The sequence below is a fragment of the Macaca nemestrina genome, chromosome 4 (assembly GCF_043159975.1).
Source record: "Macaca nemestrina isolate mMacNem1 chromosome 4, mMacNem.hap1, whole genome shotgun sequence".
NCBI classification, from domain to species: domain Eukaryota; kingdom Metazoa; phylum Chordata; class Mammalia; order Primates; family Cercopithecidae; genus Macaca; species Macaca nemestrina.
Genome location: NC_092128.1, coordinates 28,822,423 through 28,848,595, shown reverse-complemented (window position 1 = coordinate 28,848,595; position 26,173 = coordinate 28,822,423). Strand labels below are relative to the sequence as shown.

At 45.6% G+C, this 26,173-nt stretch overlaps 1 protein-coding gene, 1 long non-coding RNA gene and 1 other non-coding gene across 13 annotated transcripts in view; 2 read left to right on the top strand and 1 right to left on the bottom strand.

The window, feature by feature from the left end:
• LOC105471389 (carboxypeptidase A4) overlaps window positions 1-26,173 on the top strand; it is a 55,949-nt gene that overhangs the window by 13,178 nt on the left and 16,598 nt on the right. Inside the window, exons 7-11 of one of the 2 annotated variants that reach the window (XM_011723854.3) lie at window positions 692-802; window positions 2,235-2,325; window positions 4,730-4,929; window positions 5,982-6,066; window positions 16,473-16,745. In XM_011723854.3, the coding sequence (XP_011722156.1) occupies window positions 692-802; window positions 2,235-2,325; window positions 4,730-4,929; window positions 5,982-6,066; window positions 16,473-16,660 (675 nt within the window). In that variant the 3' untranslated portion in view covers window positions 16,661-16,745. The remainder of the gene's footprint in view (window positions 1-691; window positions 803-2,234; window positions 2,326-4,729; window positions 4,930-5,981; window positions 6,067-16,472; window positions 16,746-26,173) is intronic. The other variant, XM_011723856.3, reaches the window with a different exon arrangement.
• LOC112424881 (small nucleolar RNA U13) lies at window positions 13,258-13,361 on the top strand. Its single transcript, XR_003015819.2, has one exon. It is a non-coding gene; the product is annotated as a small nucleolar RNA U13 (small nucleolar RNA).
• LOC105471390 (uncharacterized) overlaps window positions 13,503-26,173 on the bottom strand; it is a 28,121-nt gene continuing 15,450 nt past the window's right edge. For 9 of the 10 annotated variants that reach the window (XR_011621974.1, XR_011621972.1, XR_011621977.1 and 6 more), the window contains 6 exons: window positions 25,376-25,498; window positions 20,627-20,742; window positions 18,288-18,513; window positions 15,397-15,560; window positions 14,609-14,726; window positions 13,503-14,505 (listed from right to left, as the gene is read on the bottom strand). This is a non-coding gene — a long non-coding RNA (uncharacterized lncRNA). The remainder of the gene's footprint in view (window positions 14,506-14,608; window positions 14,727-15,396; window positions 15,561-18,287; window positions 18,514-20,626; window positions 20,743-25,375; window positions 25,499-26,173) is intronic. The other variant, XR_011621979.1, reaches the window with a different exon arrangement.

Here is a 26,173-nt window from a genome sequence, read left to right as displayed (position 1 = left end):
TTGCGTTCCTGCTGGTGCACAAGCTGATATGCAGCAGAGGTGGGCCTGAGCCTCTGAGCGCAGTCCACCCCACAGAAAGGGAGTGGAGCAACACCCAGCGGAGGCCCCACAGGCCCTTGGGGACCTCATTGCCATCTCCATCTCCTAGAAAGGCTGCTGGGAGGGCAGCTACTCAAGAGGCTGAGGCAGGAGAATCCCTTGAACCCAGGAGGTGGAGGTTGTGGTGAGCTGAGATCATGCTATTGCACTCCAGCCTGGGCAACAGAGCGAGACCCTGTCTTAAAAAAAAAGAAAGAAAGAAAGAAAGAAAGGCTGCTGGGAGAGGAGGGTTGCATGTGGAGGACACATCTTCCCTCCCTCTTCATTGGAGGTTCAAATTCCTAAAAACTATTAGATGTGTGACTCCCTCCTCCTGGAAGGAAGGAATAAAGCATGTACCCCAGGACTCACTGCAGTTGATATCATTAGCAGCCATGTCCCCAAGCAGCTATGTCTCTCCAGGATTTCAAGGGCTCAGAGGGCTTTGCAGAGAGCAAAGCTTTTGAGGGTGGCAGGGAGGCTTTTGAGGTTAGATGCTGTTCTAGGAGCATCCATTCTAGCTGGATGCCGGGCATCTTTGGAAGATACATGGTTCAGCCCTAATGACCCATCCTGCTATGGGATAGCTGACAAGCATATTGTCTCTGCTTAGATTGTATCTGATTACCAGAGGGATCCAGCTATCACCTCCATCTTGGAAAAAATGGATATTTTCTTGTTGCCTGTGGCCAATCCTGATGGATATGTGTATACTCAAACTCAAGTGAGTATTCCCAAATGGGCTGGGCTTGGAGACTGTTGAATTCCTTGCTTTGCCACTAATTGTCTGACCTTGGAGAGAATTACCACAAATGTGCACCTTATGAGCTTCCTTGCGATTTCTTCTTCTAGTCATCCTCAGAGCTGAGAATCACCAGGGCATATTTTTTCTTAGAGAAAATAGTCTAATGAACTCCCTATCATGGGTCTTAACAATGACCAACATTTTACCAATCTTTTCATCTCTTACCCTCCCACACATTTTTTTTCCTGACGTGTTTAAAACAAATTCAACACATTATGTTATTTCACCCTAAACTAGTTTAGTATGCATCTCTAACTGATGATGGAAAACAAAAAACAAAAAATCCTTTAAAAACCCCGTGGCGCTATTATCACTTTTAAAGGAATAATGGAAGTTCTTTCATATCATCTAACACCACCCCCAGTTATCTTAAAAATGGAGGTCGAGGCTGGGCTTGGTGGCTCACGCCTGTAATCCTAGCACTTTGGGAGGCCGAGGTGGGCGGATCATGAGGTCAGTAGATTGAGACCATCCTGGCTAACATGGTGAAACCCCGTCTTTGTTAAAAATACAAAACAACTAGCCAGGCACGGTGGTGGGCGCTTGTAGTCCCAGCTACTCGGGAGGCTGAGGCAGAATGGTGTGAACCCGGGAGGCGGAGCTTGCAGTGAGCCGAGATGGCAGCCACTGCACTCCAGCCTGGGCGACAGAGCGAGACTCCGTCTCCAAAAAAAAAAAAAAAAAAAAAAAAAAGTGTTTTTAAGAGTCAATTTGTTCAAGTGAGGACCCAACAAGGTCTGCGCATGCACGTGGTGCTGTGTTTCTGCAGTCTTTTTCATTCTACAACAGCACCCACACACACACCTTTTGAAAGTCTCACTCATTTAGGGGAGAAGCCAAGTAATTTGCCCTGTACAGTGTCTCACATTCTGAATTTGGCTGATGGCTTCTTCGTTATGCCATTTAGTTTGTTCCCTTATCTGCGGTATTTCCTATTCACAGATTGCCAGGTCTAGAGCCTGACTAGATTCAGGGGAATTTTTTAGGCAAGCAAGAAACGGGGCTGTGCACTTCCAGTTACGTCTGTTATCAAAGAGGCATATAGTGTCCATTTGTCCCACTTCTACCAAAGCCAAAAATGATTCAGTGGTTTCAGGTAGTTTCTGACTGATTCTAGCACATAAAGGTCTCATCAGTACATTTGGAAGAAGTCCTTCCCTTAGAGCCAGAAGGGGAAATACTCCTCTCTCTGCGGGAGGAGAGGCGACTGCTCAGTGAGCACCGGAGCCCCAGGGCCCTCACGGCAGAACTGCGAGCAGCCTGCCCCGCCTGTGTGTTGTCTCCACCTTAGCCCTCTTCAGTGCTCTGATCTGCCTCGGGTTGTTTGTCCCCTCCTTGGTGGCTTTTTCAGAACCGATTATGGAGGAAGACGCGGTCCCTAAATCCTGGAAGCTCCTGCGTTGGCGCTGACCCAAATAGAAACTGGAACGCTAGTTTTGCAGGTAGGTGGTGGGGAGACAGTTTTCAAATCCTGCTGTCCCTGGGCTCGCCTGGTCTACCAGTGCTCTGAGCTGGCCAGGACAGAGCCCATTTCCACTCTGGTTCCATTGCTGCGTCACTGAGAAACTGAGGAGCACTCCTTAGGCTCTGACTTAGTGTTTTGTTTGTTGCTGTTGTTGTTTTGAGACGGAGTCTCGCTCTGTTGCCCAGGCTGGAGTGCAGTAGCACAATCTTGGCTCACTGCAACCTCCACCTCCTGGGTTCAAGTGATTCTCCTGCCTTAGCCTCCTGAGTAGCTGGGACTACAGGCGCCCGCCACCATGCCTGGCTATGTTTTGCATTTTTTTTTTAAGTAGAGATGGGATTTCACCATGTTGGCCAGGATGGTTTTGATCTCCTGACCTCATGATCCACCTGCCTCAGCCTTCCAAAGTGCTGGGATTACAGCCATGAGCCACCGAGCCCAGCCTTTTTTTTTTTTTTTTTTTTTTTGAGACGGAGTCTTGCTCCATTGACTAGAGTGCAGTGGCAGGATCCTGGCTCACTCTCACTGCAACCTCTGTCTACCGGGTTCAAATGATTCTCCTGCCTCAGTCTCCTGAGTAGCTGGGATTACAGGTGCATGCCACCATGCCCAGCTAATTTTTGTATTTTTAGTAGAGACAGGGTTTTGCCATTTTGACCAGGTTGGTCTTGAACTCCTGAACTCAGGTCATCTGCCCGTCTCAGCCTCCCAAAGTGCTGGGATTACAGGCATGAGCCATCAAACCCGGCCTGTTTGTTGTTTTTTTAAATGTATTTTTATAATTTTGAAAGGGAATGATAGTAATGTCTGTCCTCCTGAGAGAATGGTGGGACAGACCATCTTACATTGAGATTGTCATCTGCACTAATATTTTAAAAACGCCCTCTTCTAAGACATACAAAACGGGGAACCTTCCTTATCCCTGACCCTACCAGCCCTGCCTGGGCAAGTTCTGAGCGGGTGGAAGGACTCCTGGCAGCAACTCAGAAGAGAGGAATTAGCACTGTCACCCCAATAGGCAAGACCATGCTTGAAAATTCCACTCCAGTACCCTTAGATGTGTAGATATGAACCTTAGCAGCTGGCTGTCATGGAAAAGGAAAGAGAATTAGGAGACCTGGGCTCTGAGTGCCAGCAATTTAAAAACCACCCTCCACAAAAGTGCCGACTGTGTACCAAGTACCTTCCCATATTTATCATATTTATTCTTCTCACCTAGCGAGTGAATTTTATGATCTGAAATGAGATGGTGGAAGCTCAGAGACAATCTCAAGATGACATGGGTGATCAGAGTTCTGATCTAAACTCACCTTCCAATTCCAAATCCAGACAGTTCCCTTTCACTATTCCATGGCTGTGCTGATGGGGTTGGTTGGTTGTTTTGTTTTGTTGAGACAGGGTTGTGCTCTGTCATCCAGGCTGGAGTACAGTGGCATGATCACGGCTCACTGCAGCCTCGACATCCTGGGTTTAAATGATCCTCCCACCTCAGCCTCCCGAGTAGCTGGGACTATAGGCATACGCCACAATGCCCAGCTAATTTTTGTATTTTTTTGTGAAGGTGGGGTTTTGCCATGTTGCCCAGGCTGGTCTTGAACTCCTGGGCTTGTGATCCTTCCACCACAGCCTCTCAAACTGCTGGGATTGTAGGCATGAGGCACTGTGCCCAGCCCTGATGGTTTGTTTTTAATGTACTTCTTTTACTTGTGTAGAAATACCACATAAACCAGTGGGGGAAAATAATGACTGTGGGAAAGGAACTGATACAAATGTGGGAACTCAGAGCTTCAAAGTTAAGTCAGATATTCCCACCACTGGGGTGGTTTCAGTCACACTCATACACGCACACACACACGCACGTGTGCACACACACACCCCAGAAACCCAAGGGAACCACATTATGAAGTAATACAGAAGGCAGTGTTTCTAAAAACCTGTCAAATAATCAAGAGATTTTAGCCACAACAATCGATTATTTCTGGCACACTTGGCCTTTAAAATCTGAACCAAGAGAATAAGTTGACACCAGAATAAATGGAGTCATTTTCATTATTTATTGGTATTCGTATTAATTATCTAGACTACTTATTAATTACAACTCATTCTCAAGGGTGCTATTAATTATTTATGACAACTGCTGTTGGTACAAGGCAAGGTCAACTCCAACAGTTTTTCTCCTCAGCTGTAGCAGACCCAACACCCAACCCTCCCTCTTCCGTGCCTTCTCTGCAGTCCACACCCACCGTGGACTAGGTGCTCTGGGCCGTCTCACCGTGGCCTGCCCATTCCCAATACCTTTGGCCCCTCTCTAGGTGGAATGTCTTGCATTTCTGTGTTCCCGGATTATGAGTTAATGTTTCTTCTTGGGCTATCCCCAACAGGAAAGGGAGCCAGTGACAACCCTTGCTCCGAAGTGTACCATGGACCCCATGCCAATTCAGAAGTGGAGGTGAAATCGGTGGTAGATTTCATCCAAAAACACGGGAATTTCAAGTGCTTCATCGACCTGCACAGCTACTCGCAGCTGCTGATGTATCCATATGGATACTCAGCCAAAAAGGCCCCAGATGCCAAGGAGCTGGTGAGTCACAGCTGCCTCCCACCCAGCCTGGGGCCTGCCTGACCCTCCTGGCGCTGCTAAGGTGGTAGCTCTGCAGCTTTATAGGGAGAGTCCAGGAGCCTGGGCATGTTTCATTGAAGGCCCAGTCTTCTCTCCCTGCCCTTTGGGATACGCTGTCATCTCCTGGGGACAGGAAGACAGTGCTCTTTATTTCTGTGTCTGCTATGAGTTCCCTGAACCATGCCTGCCCCGCCTTTCCTTCTCCCTTGTTTTTCTGACTGCCATGTGTTGTGGACCCGCTGCTTACCAAGGACTGTGGGTGGCACCCGGGTGAGCAATGGGGAGAGCTCCTCACTCTAGTGAAGGAAGAGTTTAAGGAGGGTGAAGGCCACGGCCGGGGATGCTCTGTGTCTTGTCCAGAACGTGGGCCATCAGGAGCAGGCCTGACATCTGGAGGGTGACTGCAGGTGGCTGCCCAGGGCCACAGCCAGCCCTTAAACCTCGGGCAGATGCAGCCCCTCCCAGGCTCATGGCAAGTTGTGGGCTTGATTCTGCTCCCCTACTCCCAGCTGGCCTCTCGGGCAGGCACTCTACACAGGGACCATTCGCCTATGGTGGTCCTTCTCCTCCTCTACTCTGCAACACCCAACTCTTTGAGAGCTTTCCCTTGAACATACTTGGTCTTCCCTCATGTATGAGTGACGTCCCCCTTCTCAGGATAGGTGAAGATGGTGCCTTTACTAGATTCCTAGCGGGTCAGTGAGTAGCCCCAGACCCCCTATCTCTTCCAATCTGAGTACATAATGCATAGGCTTCCACTTCCCTCCTCATCTCCTCCCCCAAACTGAGAGTCAAGAACTGGGTGTGTGGTGGGAGAAGGAGTTGAAGGAACCATGCCACCTCCCTCAGTTTACAGTTGGGCCTTGGCACTGGGTGAAGGGGAAAGAAGGGACCAGAAAGGAAATCAGGAGAGGGGCCGAGAATCAATCTTCCAAACCATCCCAGAGCAGAGCAGCTGAGGAAGGTCAAGCTTCAGGATCCATTTTTTCTCACTCCACGTTCCCCCTTCCCAGGACAAGGTGGCGAGGCGTGCGGCCAAAGCTCTGGCTTCTGTGTCGGGCACTGAGTACCAAGTGGGTCCCACCTGCACCACTGTCTGTAAGTACTCACTTATTTATGAGTTACTTAGAAAGCACTTTGAGAGGAAACTTGAAATGGAATGGGAGGAGAGCTGTTAGACTTACTTGCCATCTGATTGTTTTTATTGTTAGTAATAGACTGAACTACGTCATGCCTGTGTGGTGACAGCTGTTGCATGCAGTCCACTTCATCAACATCATATCAAAAATTCCTCATGCCCATCCCTCCATTTTCAAGAGAAACCCACCTTTCAATTGGTAAACTGATGGTGGTAATGGAGTTGGGGGAGACTCCCTCATCTTCCTAAAGGAGATGAACAAACATTGAGCCTGGACAACATAGCAAGACCCCATCTGATATGGTGGGAATTCAAATCTCATCTTGAATTCCCACATATTGTGGGAGGGACCTGGTGGGAGGTAATTGAATCACAGGGGCAGGTCTTTCCTGTGCTGTTCTCATGATAGTGAGTAAATCTCATGAGATCTGATGGTTACTATAACAAGGAGTTTTCCTGCACAAGCCCTCTTCTTGTAAGAGTTAAAAAAGAGGAAAGAAACATGAAAAGCAGCATAACAGTCAAAGACAGGTTTATTCTGGGAATAAACCTGAGAGGGGCTTCTGGCTGATTTCGGTCAGGAGTGTTCTCTCTTACAGACTAAGGGTATTTAAAGATTTAGGGAGGGGGAGCTTATCGCAGGCTCAGAATGTTTCTGTGTGAAGGAGAGTTTTATTTCAGGGTTGGAATATCTGGTCGGAGGGGAGGTTTATCTTAGAGTTGGAATGTTTCTGGTCATGTTGACATTACCCATTAGGCTGATATTTGGGGCTGATTTTTAATCAAGGAGAACTTAAAATAGTGGTGTTTGCCCAAGATGGTGATGCTCCTGCTCTGTCAATCCAGACCTTATAATTATAAAAGGACAAAGGGCGGCATGTTTTGTTTTTTTTTTTTTTTTTGGCTATTTCCTGCTGAGGGGAGCATGGAGAGTTTTTTGGTCTCGGATTGACTGTAGGAGTAATGCTATCTGTAGATGCTTTTGGGTAGTAGTCTGTGAGATAGGCATGATTCTATCAGTTAAATATCTTTGAAAAAGGTTGATTAGGCAGGGTAAGAACATTAGTCCTAGGCATATTATTAGGAGAGAGCCCAGGAATGGGATGGCCTGTGTTATGATTTTGTTTCCAAACCAATAATTTATTTGGTTGTTTTGCTGTTCCTTAGCTTTTTAGCCCTTTTTAAAAGTTTTTCAGCAGTGTTTCTTACTACGCCTGATTGGTTGAGATAGAAGCAACATTTCTCACCCAATGAGAGGCAGAGGCCCCCTTTTTCAGCTGTTATAAGATTTAATCCCCATTTATTTGGGAGGACTACTCCAGCTAAGGAGTCTAGTTGGTCTTAGGCTTTCATAAGGCTTTGGGCTATATTTTTAAAAGAACCCTGTAGTTCTGTTGAAAGAGTTTTTAAAAGTATGTTAAAGAGGTGGCCGATCTGCCTGCTCCCAATCCAAGTATAGAGGTTACACTTATAGGCCACCATCAAAGGAATGACGTGGATGGCCCTCTTTTTTAAAACCTATTGGACAGATGGAATGGGTAAAGTTTGATTAGGAGGAACTAGTTTAGTGGAGGGAGAAAGATAAACTAGGGCACAGGTTCCAGTTTAGTTGGTGGGGAGACAAAGACATGTGTTGGTGCCACACCAAAAGAACAAGCCTTCATTGTAAATACAGATGGAGATATGGAAAGAAAACAAGTGAATTAAAGATAGGGTACTGTTTCTTTCCTGTGGTTCATTACTCCAGGTGGACAAGGAGGAGGCCAGGGAGACACCCACTATAGTAGAGATATAGGAAGAGTTATTTTTTACACAATATGCAGTTGGACGTTGCACCATTGATATACAACCATGGAAAAAGGTGGGCACCAGGGACAACACAAGTTGGGCCAGAGGCATTAGTTGAGCGAGAGGCTGTAGAACGAGCTGGTTGCAGAAATGCTACATTTGCTTCTGGTGATCCTTGGTAGTCAACTTCATTAGTTTGATGGTCAGAGGGGTTTTTAATAATGATAGTGTGGTTGCATTGGTTAGGTGTTAAGGATCCTACAGGAAAATTTTTCTTAGAGGCTGAAAAGCAAAGTGAGGCTTGTAGTAAAAGGGGGGTGTGTTTAGTTATGGGCCCTTTAATAGGAGGGCCTTGGGGCTTGAGGTGTTGTAGGGAGCTGTAATAGGTTTGAAATAATTTGTTGGCCTGATTGGCCCTGGAAGTGGGATAATCACTGACCAGGGTGTCAGCTCTTTTAAAAAAGGAAGCTCCTTTTTGGAGTTTATAAATTAGGTTATGTTCCCTGTTAAAAGGTCATGAAGGGGTGTAGGAAGGGCTGTGTAAGCTAAGGAAGACAGCAATAAGCACATTCAGCATTCCGGAGCAAAGGAACAGTTAGCTTGCAGCAAGGGGGATCGTGTAAGGTTTATAGAGAGTTCTAGTTTGAGAGCAGCGAGGAGTGGTTGTATTGGTGAGGTTGATGTGATTAGGGAATTTGTATTGAAAGAAACAAGCAAAAAGAGAAGAAAGTTATTTGGGTAGGAGTAAAGTCCTGGAAAGTTCCTTGAAGCCATAGGTCCCACAACACAGTAAGGAGCTGATCAGGATGCAGAATGGGAATTTTGTAAGGGTACCACTGAAGGGCTGTAATGAGGTTGGTTAGGAAGCGATGAAAAGTTTGGGAGAGAAAGAGACGTAAGTGGCTTACGTGGATTTCTCTTCCTTTTTCTTTGGGATTCGGGTGAGGTGAAGGGAAGTGGGTCCTATGGAGACATAAGAAAAGGCTGAAGGGGTTTTAGACTTGGTTGTTTGGGTATGTGGTGAAGGGAAGTCTGTTTTCTTGAGAAAAGTATAATGAAACCAGTTGGGGAGTCCTTGGAGTTTTGCTGCTGTGGGTGTGGTAAGGATGATCTGGTAAGATCCCTTCCATTTAGGTGTGAAGGGGGGAATTGGGGGTAGGACTGGGATCTTTTACCAGAACCCAGTCTCCTGGCTGTAGGAAGGGATTAGAGGAGTCGGTTACAGGTTGTGGCAGGCATTTGTCAGCATATTCCCAAATAAAATGGCGGATGGTATGTAGAAGAGGGGAAATGAGAGGGGTGGGTAGAGGCGGGCCTTGACTCTGAGGTGGAACAAAAGGGGTGAGTAGTCTTTCGGACTTGAGTTTAAAGGGGCTGAGCATTGGAGGTTTAGGTGGGAGTGCCTGCAGTTTTAGAAGGGCCAAAGGTAAAAGTGTAACCCAGTTTGTATGTGTTTGGAGTGAGTACTTGGTGAGGGTGTTTTTTAGAATGTTACTCATTTTTTTAACCTTTCCTGAAGATTGAGGTTGACAGGGGATGTGTAGCTTCCAGGTCATTAGCAGGGCTTGTGCAATTGTTTGAGTAATTTGATAAATGAATTCAGGGCCATTATCAGATTGGAAAGAAAGAGGCACCCCGAACCTGGGGATGATTTCTGTTATTAATTTGGAGGCAATAATAGAAATTCTATTGTTGGATGGAAAAAGCCTCCACCCATCCTGAAAAGGTATTAGCCGGAACTAAAAGAAACTGAGCCTTTCTTCCTGGTGCATATGGGTAAAATTAATTTGCGGTCTTGTCCTGAAAGGTGTCCCCTGGCTTGATGGTTTGGGAAAGAAGAGGTTTAGTGTTGGAATAGGGTGATGCTTTCTGGCAAATAGAGCATTGATGGGAAATGGCTTTTAACTGTTCCTTTATATCTGGGGTTATGTGTATATGAGAACTTATGAAATGTTGTGGAGGGGAATGGCTACTATGGAAAAGATTGTGAATGTCTCATAAAAGAGTTGTTTTTTTCAGGGTTAGGTGGGACTAATTTGTTTTGTATGAGCCAGTATGGGGGTTTCAATTGTGCCCCTGGCGTAACTAGTTGCTGTATTTGGTGTTTAGGATAAAAGGAGGGGATATGTTGTATGAGGGGAAATAGGTATTGGGGAATTCGATGATTGGTTGAGACGTGTTTTGCTCAATAGTCAGCCTCACGGTTCCCTAAAGAAATGTGGCTTTTATCTGATTGATGTCCTTTGCAATGGATAACTGCAACCTTTTCTGGAAGTAAAGCTGCCTGTAGATGATGAATTAGTTTTCCATTAATGATAGGAGTTCCCTCGGCCATGAGATAGCCCTGCTCTTTCCAAATTTGGGCATTGGAATGGATGATGTTATAGGCATATTTAGAATCGGTGTATAAATTAACTTGTGTGTTTTTTGCTAGGGTTAGTGCTCTTATTAGAGCAACTAATTCTGTTTGTTTGGAGGATGTGCCCAAAGGCAAGGGGGCAGCCTCTACAACTCTTTTAGGTGGAGAGAGTGGGTATCATTATGTTATCCCTTAATGATGGCATATCCTGCTTGGAGGGAGGGTTTTTTGATGTGCTGCCATTTATAAACTAATTTGGGGCTCCTTTTATGTGAGTGGAAGTAAGGTGGTGAAACATGGTGAGAGAACTTTTAATTAGATCAGAGCACGAGTGCTGGTTGGGGTTTAAAATTGGTGTTGAGGCTGGGCGTGGTGGCTCACGCCTGTAGTCCTCCCACTTTGGGAGGCTGAGGCGGGCGGATCACCTGAGGTCAGGAGTTTGAAACCAGCCTGGCCAACACGGTGAATGAAACTCCGTCTCTACTGAAGTACTTTAGCTGGGCATTGTGATGTGCGCCTGTAATCCCAGCTACTTGGAAGGCTGAGTCAGGAGAATCGCTTGAACCCAGGAGGCGGAGGTTGCATTCCAGCCTGGGCTAAAAGAGCAAAACTCTGTCTCAAAAAAAAAAAAAAAAAAAAAAAAAAGAAAAAAATGAAGGTAAAAGAGTGGCGGGATTTGGGGGGTAGCATCTATGAAGAGAGAGAGAAGGTTGAAAGAGTATTGAATATAGGGCTTGCATGGGAGAGGATGAAATGGAGGTGAATGCCTTATGGCTGAGCATATCTTGTAGACTGTGAGAAGAAAATACCTGAAGGGATGTTTATCTGGGCTCAAGCAATCCTCCCTTGTCAGCTTCCCAAAGTGTTGAGATGACAGGTATGAGTCAGTGCACCTGGCCTATTGTACCTTTTGTATGTTCAGATTTGTTTAGACAGACAAATACTCACCATTGTGTTACAACTGCCAACAGTGTTCAGTACAGTAACATGCCGTGCAGGCTTGTAACCTAGGAGCAATAGGCTACGCCATATAGCCTATGTGTGCAGGAGGCGATGCCATCTAGGTTTGTGTAAATACATTGCATGATGATGAAAACGTACCTCCATTGTGAAGTGATGCATGGCTGTATAAACATGGCAGGTGCAACTCTGATCCCCCTTAAGGTGGTACCCTCCTTTTTTTCTCTAAATTTGGTAAGATAGGGTCTCACTCTCTGACCCAGTCTGGAGTGCAGTGGTGCAATCTTGGCTCACTGCAGCCTCGACTTCCCCAGACTCAGGTGATCCTCCCACTTCAGCCTCCTGAACAGCTGGTAGTACAGGCATACACCAACATGCCCAGCTAATTTTTTGTATTTTTTTTTGTAGAGAAAGGGTCTCACTATGTTGCCTAGGCTGATCTCAAATTCCTGGGCTCAAGCAGTCTGCCTGTCTCAGCCTCCCAAAGTGCTGGGATTACAGGTGTGAGCCACCGCACCCTTCTTTCCCCTCTATTGCCTTTTCTATAATGGTGTCTCAATAGGTGATCCACCCTGAGAACCCCTGCAAACTCACTGCTGTTTCTGTCCTCTTCAACTCTCCACCCACTCTCCCCTCCAACTGGACTCATCCTCAACTGGCTTCGCTTCAGAACCCCTCTTTCAGGAAGATTCTCCATCCACCCCCGGGCCCTCCTCTGGACTCCATCTCAACAGTCTTGTCTCTGTTTCAGATGCCATCAGATGATGTTGGTGTTTGTGTTGCTAATTGCAGCAACAATCCATTAATAATTCATGGTTTCTTGATATTAGTGTTGCTAAGTGGGAACTCTTCAGACAACACACCTGGAGAGTTTCTCCATCCTCTGCCTAATTAGAACGGAGTGAGGGGCCAAAGACAGTTAAAAGAGACTTGGTAGGTGCCCTCTGAGGACGTCCTCTCCAAAGATCTTTGGGGATCACCAGGGTCCCGGCCTTTGGGTCAAACACCAGCTTAAATAATGGCCTTGTCCTCCTGCATCATTCTTCTCTCTCCTCCGCAGCATAAACTTATAAAACTGGGAGATACTCATCGGATTCCTCCAACAGAAGAGGAGGAAGGCTCTCTCGAGGGCTGTCCAGGAGACATAAAATTTCCACCTTTTCTTTCTTTCTTTCTTTTTTTTTTTTTGAGACGGAGTTTCGCTCTTGTTGCCCAGGCTGGAGTGCAGTGGTGTGATCTCCACTCAACGCAACTGCCACCTCCAGGGTTCAAGTGATTCTCCTGCCTCAGCCTCCCGAGTCACTGGGATTATAGGCATGTGCCACCATGCCCAGCTAATTTTTGTATTTTTAGTAGAGACGGGGCTTCTCCAAGTTGGTTGGTCTGGTCTTGAACCTCCAACCTCAGGTGATCTGCCCACCTCAGCCTCCCAAAGTGCTGGGATTACAGGCATGAGCCACAGCGCCCCGCCAAAATGTCCACCTTTTCTAAGAGCCCATCTTCCATATTCTTTACAGGCCTTGTCTGTCCTTGTTTTTCAAAAAAGGCAATCAATTTTTGTACAATAGCACTGTATCCAACGCCATAGGTTATGGTGTGTGCTACATACACAGTCAACGTTTGCCCTTTCAAGTACTGGACCTTTTCCTAGATGGCCATTTTAGAGGAAAATAATTCTAAAATGGATTTTACACTCTTTTGCCTTCTAAAACGGAGCATGGAGAAGAGATTTAAGCCCCTTTCTTCATGGTTAAGTGGACTTCTCCACCCCAGTTCATATATGCTAAAGGCCTACTCTGCCATCTTGGACTGCTTGGACCTTCTGCTAAATGGTCCCGGCCTGTTTTGCTTCTTTAATTCCAGTGTTTGCTTTGTAGAGTTTTATGTCTCCTTTCTCCTGCCAGACTGTCAGCAGTAGCTTGTATTGCTTCAGGCCAACAGCCTCTAGCAACCCTTTCCCCTCCTCTTCACTGATTCTGCTCCAGGAAGGGCTGGGAAACAAGTTCTTTGGGTTCATCTGACTCATGGATAAGGCAGTTCCATGTACTTTTTGTAGTTCGTAAGCATGGTGATTGGGTTTTCACGCTCCTGTGTGACATATGCCTTCCTCCAATCTTGTTACAATGTTAGTGCATTACCCATCTGACATGGGGGAAGAAAGGGTGTTCATGACAGCGTTATCTATAGTCACAGAAGACATGTATAGGGGCCAAGGGAAAACTTCCCCTTTGCCTTCTGAAGGTTCATTGAAAAATCAACTGACCAAAGGCAGATCGATATGAGAAAAGGCATAACAAATTTTATTTTAGTGTGCATGGCACAGGGGAATCACAAGACAATGATTACCCAATAACCCAATGGGGCACAGAAGCTTGTGCACCCTTTTTCATACAGGAGGGAGGAGATGTATGGATTGGGGAGGTGGGAGGCAGACATTACAGGAAGGTGAGGGGCGGAGCTGCACAGGAACAAAGGTTGTCTTATTAAGCAGATAAAGTCCTCCAGGCAATCTCTTGGAGCTGCCCTCAGAAGAATAGATGAAGTCTGTCTGGGTGTGGTGATGATTCACAGTCTCATCTCTTCTGGTGGTTTATCTTTCTTTGTTATTTGATGAGACCTCTAGGGAGGCTGTTTAAGACAATTGCATTTCTTTTGGAAAGACACTTTCTCAGTCAGATGAGGAAATTTCCAGAGACAGAGACAGTCCCTCCCTGTGCTTGGTAGTGGGGCAGGTATGGGGAATAAGAAGTTAGAGGGACCTTGATTTGGAGGTGGCTTCTGAGGGCTCTCAGCATGTCAAAACATCAGTCTTTGGAGTATCACTTTCTGAGCCCCAACCCTTGTAAGTGTCTAAAATGTCTGTATAGAGAATGCAGGATAAATACCATTTGGTGCGTTCACACAATGCAGCACTACACAGTCCTTAAGCGAATGAGGTAGATCTATGTGCGCTAAAAGGGAATACTCACCAGTTGTTAACTGAAAAATACAGTGTGCAGAACAGTGTTAATAGCGTGTTCCCTTTTTTTTTTTTTTTTTTTTTTAACAGTAGGTAGACTTTGAGCAGGGACCCAAATAAAGCGAAGTTTACAAACTTTGTCATTTTGACTGCTCGGCAGAAGCCTTTTTGCCTCCTTCCTGAATCTCAAATGTGTTCTCAAATACTTGGACTTGCCATATAAGTAACTTCTAGAAACTTCTGGTGCCATTGCTTTTCATTCAGTATTTTCTCGAGGTAGAGAAAGGCTCCCTCCACACAGGGAGGGAGCACGGCGTCTCACTGGAAGCATCCCTAGAAAAATCACAAATGCTATTCAGGAATCACACAGCTCTCAGGAACCACAGAAAAGCCAAAAGACCCGTATTTCCAGGTGACAGGCTTGTTTTATACTCACTGGTTGAGGAGAGCCTGGGCTTTATTATCAGATGGACCTGGGTTTAGATTGCAGCTCCGCCATTTTCCATCTGTATTTCCTTAGGTGAATTATCCATTCTGAGCTTGGATTTCCTCATCTGTAAAACAAGGACAATAAAACCTACTTCACTGAGTTTTTAAAGACTAGGAGATCATAAATGTGCAGTGTCTGATATAATGCCTGGCTCATGATAGATGCTCAACAAATGGTAGCTGCTATTGACATTGATTTATTATTTAATGTCATCCAGGCCAGGCGTGGGATTCACACCTTTAATCCCAGCACCTTGGGAGGCTGAGGTGGGATGATCACTTGAGTCCAGGAGTTTGAGACCAGCCTGGGCAACATAGTAAGACCCCATCTCTACAAATAGATAAATTTGTATCTATTTACATACACTATGCAGGCATAGTGGTATGTGCCTGCAGTCCCAGCTACTTGGGACACTGAGGTGGGAGGATCATTTGAGCCTAGGAGGTCAAGGCTGCAATAAGCTGTGATTATGCCACTGCACTCCAGCCTGGGTGACAGAGTGAGACCTTGTCTCAAAAAGAAACAAGAAAATAATTATCTATATTTTGCACTGTTAGGCAATTTCTGAGCTAGTAGAGTTTGGGAAGAAGCAGAAAAATGGGCCTCTTGCCTTTCATAAGCCTTTTGGTGAAGGGAAGTCCCAAGGTCTGTGCTGCCTTCTCTGTATCCATTATCTTTTGTAATGTTAAAAAAAAAAAATCCTGAAACTTAGCAGCTTAAAACAATCAACATACTTTTTCTTACAGTTTCTGTAGGGCAGGAATTCAGTGGTTTGGCTAGATGGCTCTGGCTCAGGATCCTTCATGAGGCTGCAGTCAAGATGCCTTCCAGGGTCACAGTCAACCTAAGACTTGTGTATTAGTCCGTTTTCACACTGCTGATAAAGACATACCTGGGACTGGGTAATTTATAAAGGAAAAGAGGCTTAATGAACTTGCAGTTCCACGTGGCTGGTGAGGCTTCACAATCATGGCAGAAGGCAAAAGGCATGTCTTACGTGGCAGCAGGCAAACAGCAAATGAGAACCAAGCAAAAGGGGTTTCCCCTTATAAAACCATCAGATCTCATGAGACTTACTCACTACCACAAGAACAGTATGGGGGAACCACCCCCATGATTCAGTTATCTCCCACTGGGTCCCTCCCACAATGCATGAGAATTATGGGAGCTACAATTCAAGATGAGATTTGGGTGGGGACACAGCCAAACCATATCAGCTTGCATTTTTCATTCACTACTTCAGTTCCTCACTACCACGAACCTCTGTAGAGGCCTACTTGAATGTCCTTACGAAACCAAATGACAACTGGCTTATCCAGAGTGAGTAATCCAAGAGACAGCAAGGCAGAAGCCACAGTGTCTTTTATGACCTGGCCTTGAAAGTCACATGGCTTCATTTCTGCAGCATCCTGTCAGTTACACTGGTGAGGTCAGCCCTATTTAATGTAGGAGGGAGCTGCACAAAGACTTGACTTCTAGGATCCAAGTATCATTAGAGCTACCTTGGAGGCTGCCTGCTATACTCTCTTTCTATAGAGATTGGTTTTGAGGGACCAACAGGACGGACACAGTAAGTTAGTAATAAGGCGGGAGTAAGGGTTTCAGATCTCTTGGTTTGAGACCAGCATGCACCTCAGACCAATGCAGGATGGTCTGAGACATAGGGATCAGGCTGATGATTTGGACTGATGACTTGAGGATCAAACTCTGGATTCCTGAAGGAACCCCAGGCAGGCAGAGTTCTTGGCCCCTTCCCGTCTAACCCAGGAGGGAACTGGGCTTCAAGAGTGTTTTGTCCTCCGACTTACAGATCCAGCTAGTGGGAGCAGCATCGACTGGGCGTATGATAATGGCATCAAATTTGCATTCACATTTGAGTTGAGAGATACCGGGACCTATGGCTTCCTCCTGCCAGCTAACCAGATCATCCCCACTGCGGAGGAGACCTGGCTGGGGCTGAAGACCATCATGGAGCACGTGCGGGACAACCTTTACTAGGCGACGGCCCCGCTCTGTCTACATTTATTTGTACCCACACGTGCACCCACTGAGGCCACTGTTAAAGGAGGCCGTTCCTTCCTGTGTGAGTCAGAGCCCTCTGGGTTTGTAGAGCACACAGGCCTGCCCCTTTCCAGCCAGCTCCCTGGAGTCCTGTGTGCTGGTGGTGTCCCTGCAAGGAGTGGTTCTGCCAGCCTGCTCAATTTTGGTCCCGCTGTTTTTGATGAGCCTTTTGTCTGTCTCTCCTTCCACCCTGCTGGCTGGGCAGCTGCACTTAGCATCACCCCTTCCTGGGCGGCATGTCTCTCTCTACCTCATTTTTAGAACCAAAGAAAATCTGAGATGATTCTCTAGCCTCATCCACATCTAGCCAAGCCAATGACCTTGCTCTGGTGGCACTGTGGGAGGCACTGCTTATCTTCAGGTGGGTCTCAAAGATGACATAGAATTTCCTTTAATTTCTCTCAGTCTTCCTGGAAAATATTTTCCTTTGAGCAGCAAATCTCACAGGGGTATCAGTGAAGGTCTCTTCCCTCCCTCCTGTCCTTTTGTTTTTTGAGACAGTTTTGCTCTCGTTGCCCAGGCTGGAGTGCAATGGCTTGATCTTGGCTCACCGCAACCTCTGCCTCCTGGGATCAAGCAATTCTCCTACCTCAGCCTCCCGAGTAGCTGGGATTACAGGCGCATGCTACCATGCCCGGTTAATTTTGTATTTTTAGTAGAGACAGGATTTCTCCATGTTGGTCAGGCTGGTCTCAAACTCCTGACCTCAGGTGATCTGCCTGCCTCAGCCTCCCAAAGTGCTGGGATTACAGGCATGAGCCGCCGCGCTGGGCCCCTCCCCTCCTTTTTTAGGCCTGAATACAAAGTAGAAGTTCACTTCCCTTCCCTGCGCTGAGAATTTCTACATACTACAGTTCTTACCCCTCTCCTCCCTTTATTATTCAGTGTGACCAGGATGGCGGGAGGGGATCTGTGTCACTGTAGGTACTGCTCACCCAGGAAGGCTGGGTGAAGTGACCATCTAAATTGCAGGGTGGTGAGATTATCCCCATCTGTCCTAATGGGCTCACCTCCTCTTTGCCTTTTGAACTCACTTCAAAGATCTAGGCCTCATCTTACAGGTCCTAAATCACTCCTCCGGCCTGGATAATCTCACCGCCCTGGCACATTTCCGTTTGTGCTGTGGTGTATCCTGTGTTTCCTTGTCCTGGTTTGTGTGTGTGTGTGTCTGTCTATTTTGTATCCTGGACCGCGAGTCCCTAAGTAGAGCAAGAATTCATCAACCAGCTGCCTCTTGTTTCATTTCACCTCAGCACGTACCATCTGTCCTTTTGTTGTTGTTGTTTTGTTTTTGTTTTTTCGCTTTTTCCAAACATTTCTGTAAATCTTAATCTCCTCCCTAGGATTTGTACAGCATCTGGTGTGTGCTTATAAGCCAATAAATATTCAATGTGAGTTTCATGATCATCTCCTATTCTTTGCCTTCACCTGAATAGAACCAAGCCATGGTTTTGAATATGCAACTCTTTATAATGTCAGAAGTCGACTTTAATCCCTGTCTGTATTGCATGACATGTAAGAAGTCCTCCTTCATCAGGCCAAGGGGCCTCCAGGGCAATGTTACCTTGGTGATTTCACTGTGGTCCTGGGTCTAGTTCTTAGCTTTTCAGCTCAAAAGCTTGATAGTCTCAGTGTCCATGTTGATTAAACTAGGGGATGCTGACTCACGCCTATAGACCTCAGATGAGGCAGATGATAAAATCAGAATGCGAATTTATTAATTTACATCGTGGCATGTAACTGTTGAGTGGATTGGATCCTCACGTCGGCCTGAGCAGTACATTTTCTCCCTGTAGGCAAGATACATGGGAAGCCAAATTATAATCAGAAGGTTGCTTAGTGAGCGGGCGTCAGAGCAAGGAAAGTTAATTAAAGTCTATGATTAGAATTTTTAACAGCACCCAGCTCTAATAGCATAATATATCCAGCTCTGTAGCCAGAGCACACCTGCCAGTCAGCCAGCTGGTCACTTGTGCTGGCTGGTTAGGGCTGCCTCAGACAGGGCCGTGCCTTGGTGAGCATAACCAAGCTTGCCTCTGTGGCTGGCCTGTAACCTGGGCCTAATTGTGGTCACTCCCCTCGGATTGAGATTAGCCTTCAGATTCCTTAAGGGAAAGATTAATTTTAAAATTTTATTATTATTTCTTTCTATGGAGAGATGGGGCCTTGATATGTTGCCCAGGCTGGTCTTGAACTCCAGGTCTCAAGCAATCCTCCTACCTTGGCCTCCCAAAGTGCTGGGATTACAGGTGTAAGCCACCATACCCGGCCAAGGGAAAGATTGCTTAAACAAGACATAAATGCCAGATACCATAATGAAATTAAGAGCTTTTGTTCATTAAAAGATACTATAGAAAGGGAGAAAACAAGTTAAAGGCCAAGAGAGGATGTTCACCATATTCCTAATACACACAACAGACAAAGAATGCATGAAGAACTTCAACAAATCAATAAAGAAAGCACAGATAAGCCAATAGAAAAATGTGCCAAATTGACCAAGCATTTCGCAAAAGAGGAAGCACAGTTCATGCACGGTGGTGCATGCCTGTAATCTCAACACTCTGGGAGGCCGAGGTGGGAAGATTGCCTAAGCCCAGGAGTTGGAGACCAACCTGGGCAACAAAGTGAGACCCTTGTTTCAACAAAAATAAAAACAAAATAAAAATAAAAAATTAGTTGGGTGTGGTGAAAGCACCTATAATCTCAGCTACTCAGGAAGCTGAGGTGGAAGGATCATTTGAGCCCAGGAGTTTGAGACCAGCTTCAGCAACATAGTAAGAACCCGCCCCCAATGTCTCTATAAGAAAAGGAAAAAGATTATCTGGGTGTGGCGGCATGCACCTGTAGTCCCAGCTAATTGGGAGGCTGAGGTTCCGGGAGGATTGCTTGAGCCCAGGAGTTCAAGGCTGCAGTGAGTTATGATCCACCACTGCACTTCAGCCTTGGTGACAGAGCAAGACCCTGTCTCCAAAAAAAAAAAAAAAAAAAAAAAAAACAACAGAGAATAAGAAGCAGATATATCTGATCAACATATAAAAGGATGATTAGTGATTGAGGACATGCAAATCAAGACTGCAGTGGGATGCCGTTTTATACTCATTCAATTTACAAAAATCAAAAAGTTGGAGAGGATGTGAGTGGCAGGGTCTCATACCTTATTGGTGGGCAGCTGAATTAGTAAAACTACTTTACAAAACAGTTTGACATTATCTTTTCAAGTTTACACCTTATGATCCAGCTATTCCACCCTAGGCATGACCTCAAGAAATTCTTGCAATTGTACAAGAGGAGACATATGAGAATGTTCATAGCAACATTGTTCACAATCATAAAAACCTAAAAATAACTCAGAAGACCATCAGTGGGAGAATGGGTGAAAAGGTGTGGTACATTCACATACTGAGAGATTATTATACAATAGTCAAAACAAAATTTAGTGTGATTTCCTTTATAGAAAGATCCAAACACCTGACAAAAAATACATGCATACTTTTAAAGAAGATATACAAATTTTGATGAAACTATATAAAAAGAGAAGCAAGCCATAGTGGACATGTCCAGACCCCACTTCCTGGCTGAGTGCACAGATCCCAGCAGCTAAGTATTGCCTGCCAATGTTCAGGGCTATGTCCCTCTCTAGAGAATTGCTCTTGGCCAAATGGGGGTTGCCTCACGCAGGAGGCTGCGCACCTGTCTTTTCTTTTACCATCCTCCCAAATGTCTACCCATGACAGACTGGCTCAGGAGTACACATGGCTAGCTCTTTGCTTCCAGGTGAGATCAACACTTTGGCACAACAAATGTTCCCGAGCTCCCATGGGGTTGGGCTAGAGCTCCAGATGATTTCAGGCAAGTCATCCTTGCTTAGCCTTTTCTCCTGCCCCGCCTGTTTCCTTCACTCACCTCCTGAGACCACTCCCCTTCATATCACTTGCATAAGAATCTCCATCTCGGGTTCTGCTTCTAGGGAGACTAAGACCACAGGAAATGAAGAACCTGGGATTCCTGAATGATGATTCCTTCAAATGGAGAGAGGTAAAGGATGAGAGAGAGACAGGGCCCTGTGGTTAGAGGATGAACCTTAGCTTTTGTTTTAGATTCTGTTTTTTTTCAGGTGTTTATTACTTTTTTTTTTTTTTTTTTTTTTTTTTGAAGTAGAGATAAGGGTCTCCCTATGCAGCTTAGGTTGGTCTTGAACTCTTGGCCTCAAGTAATTCTCCTGCCTTGGCCTCCCAAAGTGCTGGGATTACAGGTGTGAGCCCCTGCTCTCAGCCTATTATATGATTTTTTAGAAAACTTAATTAAGTAGCTAAATAAATAATTAAAAGAGGACCATGTGGCTGGGCGTGGTGGCTCACGCCTGTAATCCCAGCACTTTGGGAAGCCGAGGCGGGCAGATCACAAGGTCAGGAGATCGAGACCATCTTTGCTAACACAGTTAAACCCCGTCTCTACTGAAAAATTACAAAAAAAATATTAGCCAGGCGTGGTGGCAGGCGCCTGTAGTCCCAGCTACTCGGGAGGCTGAAGCAGGAGAATGGCGTGAACCCAGGAGGCAGAGGTTGCAGTGAGTGGACATCGTGCCACTGCACGCCAGCCTGGGTGACAGAGCGAGACTCCGTCTCAAAAAAAAAAAAAAAAAAAAGGAGGAGCATGCATAGATCAATGAAGGGTGTGTCACTAACCATGGGTTGTAATTAACCTATTTCTATGGACTTGAAAAACAATTTTAAAAATGTTTATAAAGATACTAATTTTAAACAAAAATTGTACTATTCAACATGGATTTATTGAGTACCTACTACGTGCCAGAGACAGTTTTTTTCCTTTTTTTAGAGGCAGGGTCTGGCTCTGTCACCAAGGCTGGAGTCCAGTGGGGCAATCATAGCTCACTGTAGCCTCAAACTCTTGGGCTCCAGTCATCCTCCCACCTCAGCCTCCCAAAATGCTGGGATTACAGGCACGAGCCACGACACCTGGCTCTTGAGACAGTGTTATTATTTTATTATTGCAAACAAGAAGACAAAATCTGTTATTGCATGAAATTTCACTGTAGTTGGAAGTACTCAAGTAAAGTACTCAAGTAACTAAATTAAGAAGCTAATTTGGGTGAGGAGAGCTGCTATAAATAAAAGAAAACAGACTGCTGTCAGGAGAGTGATGGGTGGTAGCGGAGCCTGTCTAGATTTGGAAAGCTAGGGAAGATAGTAATATAAACTATTCTTAACTTTATTCTTTGTATTCTTTGTTTACTTCCCCAAAACATGTGAAAAAAGTGGGCTAGATTTTTTATTTTGAGACAGGATCTCCCCTCTGTCACTTAGACTGGAATGCGGTGGCACAACCACAGCTCACTGCAGCCTTGACTTCCTAGGCTCGAGCAATTTTCCTACCTCAGCCTCTGGAGTAGCTAGGCTAATTAAAAAAAAAAAAAAATCGTTTGTAGAGATGGGGTCTTTCCACATTGCCCAGACTGGTCTGAAACTCCTGGGCTCAAGTGATCCTCCTGCCTTGGCCTCCCGAAGTGCTGGGATTATAGGCATGAGCCACCATGCCTGGTGGCGACTTACATTTCTGAAGCACATTTAAGTTTGAAAGGCTTTCATACCTCATCAAATCAGTCTGCAGGGAATTTTCCACCAGTAAGACATCAATGAGGATGGAAAAAGTATAATCTATCAATAATGGGGAAAAATGTCTTGAGTTCTCTTTTTTGCAGTACTGGGGAGGAGGGGTTTCTCCTAGCCACCTCCAGGTCTTGCACCCAATTCTCTTGGGGACCAAAAGAAGATCTTTGTGAAGTAGCTGACAGAATGAGGGATATCTTTGGCATTAGCTGTTGTCCAGTTGACACCAGAGCCCTTCACTGGACTGCAGCCCCCGGGAGGCAGGGAGCAGACCATAGCCACTTCTGTATTCTGGGTCACAGGTGGTGGAAAGCTGTGGAATGGACCAACTTTTTCACCAACCCACATGACTTTGGCCCATGAGATAACCTCTGGGCTCCTCAGTTTCTCATCTTTAGAAGAATAACGACAGTATCTGCAATGACTTATCAAGAGAATTAACTAAGTGAGTATTAAAGCATTCAGATATTTACCTGGCAGTAGAAGCTCTTGGTATGTGTTAGAATTATTCTCAGCTGGCACACGTTTACCTATGCACATGCATCCTGGAACTTAAAGTGAAATTAAAAAAAAAAGATAAAAAGTAAAAGAATTATTCTCAGCTGGGCCTGGCGGTTCACACCTGTAAGCCCAGCATTTGGGGAGGCCAAGGTGGGCAGTCTGCTTGAGCCCAGGAGTTTGAGACCAGCCTGAGCAAAAGGGCAAGACCCTGTTTCTACAAAAAAATACAAACATTAGCCAGGTGTGGTGGCTATAGTCCCAGCTACTTGAGAGGCTGAGATGGGAAGACGGCTTGAGCTCAGGAGGTTGAGGCTGCAGTGAGCCATGATCAAACCACTGCACTCCAGCCTGGGTGACAGAGTGAGACCCTGTCTCAAAAACAAACAAGCAAACAAACAAGAATTATTCTCACTGAGTGGTGGAAATTCATTTATAAATTAGGTCTTCAGCATTCTCCCTAAAGTGAGAGACTTATTTGCTTCAGATTGTTCATGAAATGTAATAACAAAGATCTCAACAGATCACGGAAAAACACTAGCTGGATGTTAAGTAATTTTTATTATTATTTGGGTTTGGAAATATTGGGGTTCTTTCTCTGGGATTTTCCCCAGGTTCTATAGATATCGAGTTTCCTTTATGAGATTAAGACAAAGGATCACTGCCTGAAACCTTCGCAGGTCCAGCTTCCAAACACAACCATGTCAAACATAAAGGCTCACTGGGTTTTACAGGTCTTGGAAAGGCCCTGTTGTAAATCGGTTTTGGGTGATGTTGAGGGCATGTTCCAACTCTGGAATGTCCTATGTAGACTGCGCTTGTTTTATGTTACTATAGGAAGACTAATTATGCAGAATTATTTTTATCATTATCATCATCATCCTTATCTTTCTGTTTGATGAATTCTGGAATTTTGCCAACCCAGGCAGCTTGTAAAATAAATTCTCTCTGCTATTTGTACTGAGCCTTAAATCACAAACACCAGCTGTTTCTTGTATTTGAAGTAAAGCTTCAGGTATATTGGGGGCATCCAGGGAGCACAGGCATTTTTTTCGTCTCTAGAATACACAGGTTCTGTGGTTCAGCTGGGCAGTTTGCTCCTTTAGTGCAGAAAGTGAATCTCATGCTTTTTTGTATCTCCTACAAGGCTTAGCTCAGCAGCTAGTAAATATTTGTTGATATGATTTGCTGCAGGACAGCCGGGTAACAGTTGCAGAAGCCACGCTCTCAACAAGTCAGGGAAACAGGAAAAAGGTACTTTTTCCAACCAATATTATCAGTGGAAGTCTGGAAAATATATTGGAATGTATGTCCCTACGTTCTAAGAGAGACAGAGCATAAATTAAATATTCAGAGATAAGGAAGGCTTGGTATTGGTTAAATTGCCTGCAGCTTTATAGTGATTTATAGTTTTAAAGTGCTTTATAGCTATTGGATAATTAAATTATCACAATTACCCGGTGATAGATGCAGGCTGGGTATTATCATCCTTATTTAACTGTTGAGGCAGTTGAAGTGTTGAAGAGGCAAAGGGACATGCCCAGACTTAAGGCGATGGAAATGGCGAGGCAGATTGTCAAGAGCAGCTCTACAGATTATTGCTAAGGTAGCAAAAGGGCAGGAGATGCTTTGCTGACTTTGGTTTTGAATTTGAATGCCTTTAAAATACACATAGCTCCTGCAGTCCCTCTGGTCTCACACTTTTGTATTTTGTGCCTGGCTCCTGAAACCTTTTAGTTTTCAACTGTGCACTGATGAGAGGGAATTTAGAGAGCAAAAGCCAGGTCTCCCTCGCCGGCTGAGGGGCATCCTGCTGTTCCTATAGGCTCTCCCACTATGGGTCTGGGCTCAGGATTGCCATCAGGAGAGTTATGGCTAATATTTTAATGCAAAACATCTGGAATGGGCTGAAGACTATTTCCAACCTTCAGGGACTTTATGTCTTTTTTTTTTTTTTTTTTTTTTTTTGAGACAGCATCTCTCTCTGTCACCAGGGTGGAGTGCAATGGCGTGATCTTGGCTCACTGCAACCTCTGCCTCCCTGGTTCAAGCGATTCTCCTGCCTCAGCCTACCGAGTAGCTGGGACTACAGGTGCCCACCACCATGCCCAGCTAATTTCTGTATTTTTAGTGGATACGGGGTTTCACCGTGTTAGCCAGGATGCTCTTGATCTCTTGACCTCGTGATCTGCCTGCCTCGGCCTCCCAAAGTGTTGGGATTACAGATGTGAGCCACCGCATTCAGCCAAGGGACTTTATGTCTTTTCATAGGGATTCACGGCCTGTGGAACCACCTATCCCCATCTTTATTAGCCTCTCACATCCTTGGATGACAATATGTTCACTTCTCTCAACAAGCAAATAGATGTATTCTGTTTGAGTATTTAAGCAATTCGGCCTAGCTTTACCATTAACCTTGGCTTTGGGCTTCTAAGCCCTTCACGGGCAGAGCCAAGGTCTTAGTCATTGAGAATCCTCAGCATTTAAGCACACAATGGCGCATCATAAAGAGGTATTGAATGAGTACCTGCAGCGGGACCAAGTCCACATCGGATCCCAAAGAAGCCCGGGATATTCTTTCGGCTTAGCTCACAGGCTGCAGCAATCTTCCTCCCTCAGCTCTGAGTACCTCGCCATGGCATTGTTCTTTCTGATGGATGTGAGACGCACAGAGGTCAGGAAAAGCAAAGACCTCCTGTTCCCATTTCAGCAAATCTGTATTAGAAAACTCAGAGACACCAGGCTCGGTGGGAAAGGATAACGTGTCTCCTCACTATGAAGTTGTATTTCTTTTTTCTTTTTTTTTTTTGAGACGGAGTCTCTCGGTCGCCCAGGCTGGAGGGCAGGGGCATGATCTGGGCTCACTGCAAGCTCCGCCTCTCGGGTTCACGCCATTCTCCTGCCTCAGCCTCCCGAGTAACTGGGACCACAGGCGCCTGCCACCACGCCCGGCTAATTTTGTTTTTGTATTTTTAGTAGAGATGGGGTTTCTCTGTGTTAGCCAGGATGGTCTTGATCTCCTGACCTCATGATCCGCCCACCTCGGCCTCCCAAAGTGCTGGGATTATAGGCGTGAGCCACCGCGCCCGGCCGTGAAGTGGTATTTCTAAAATGCTTCCAGAGGCAGCTGGCGGGTGGACAGGTATTAACTTGGTTAAGAGACATTAAAGAAGAAGGCACTAGATCTTCCTCCCTCCCTCCTGCCCCAGGACCACCAATACAATCAATATTTAGCAGACATGTCTCTGTAGGTCCCTATGGGCTCTCTGGAACCTGACTCCTATCTAGGAGTCTTCTGTTTACTCTAGAAAACAGATGAAAGATA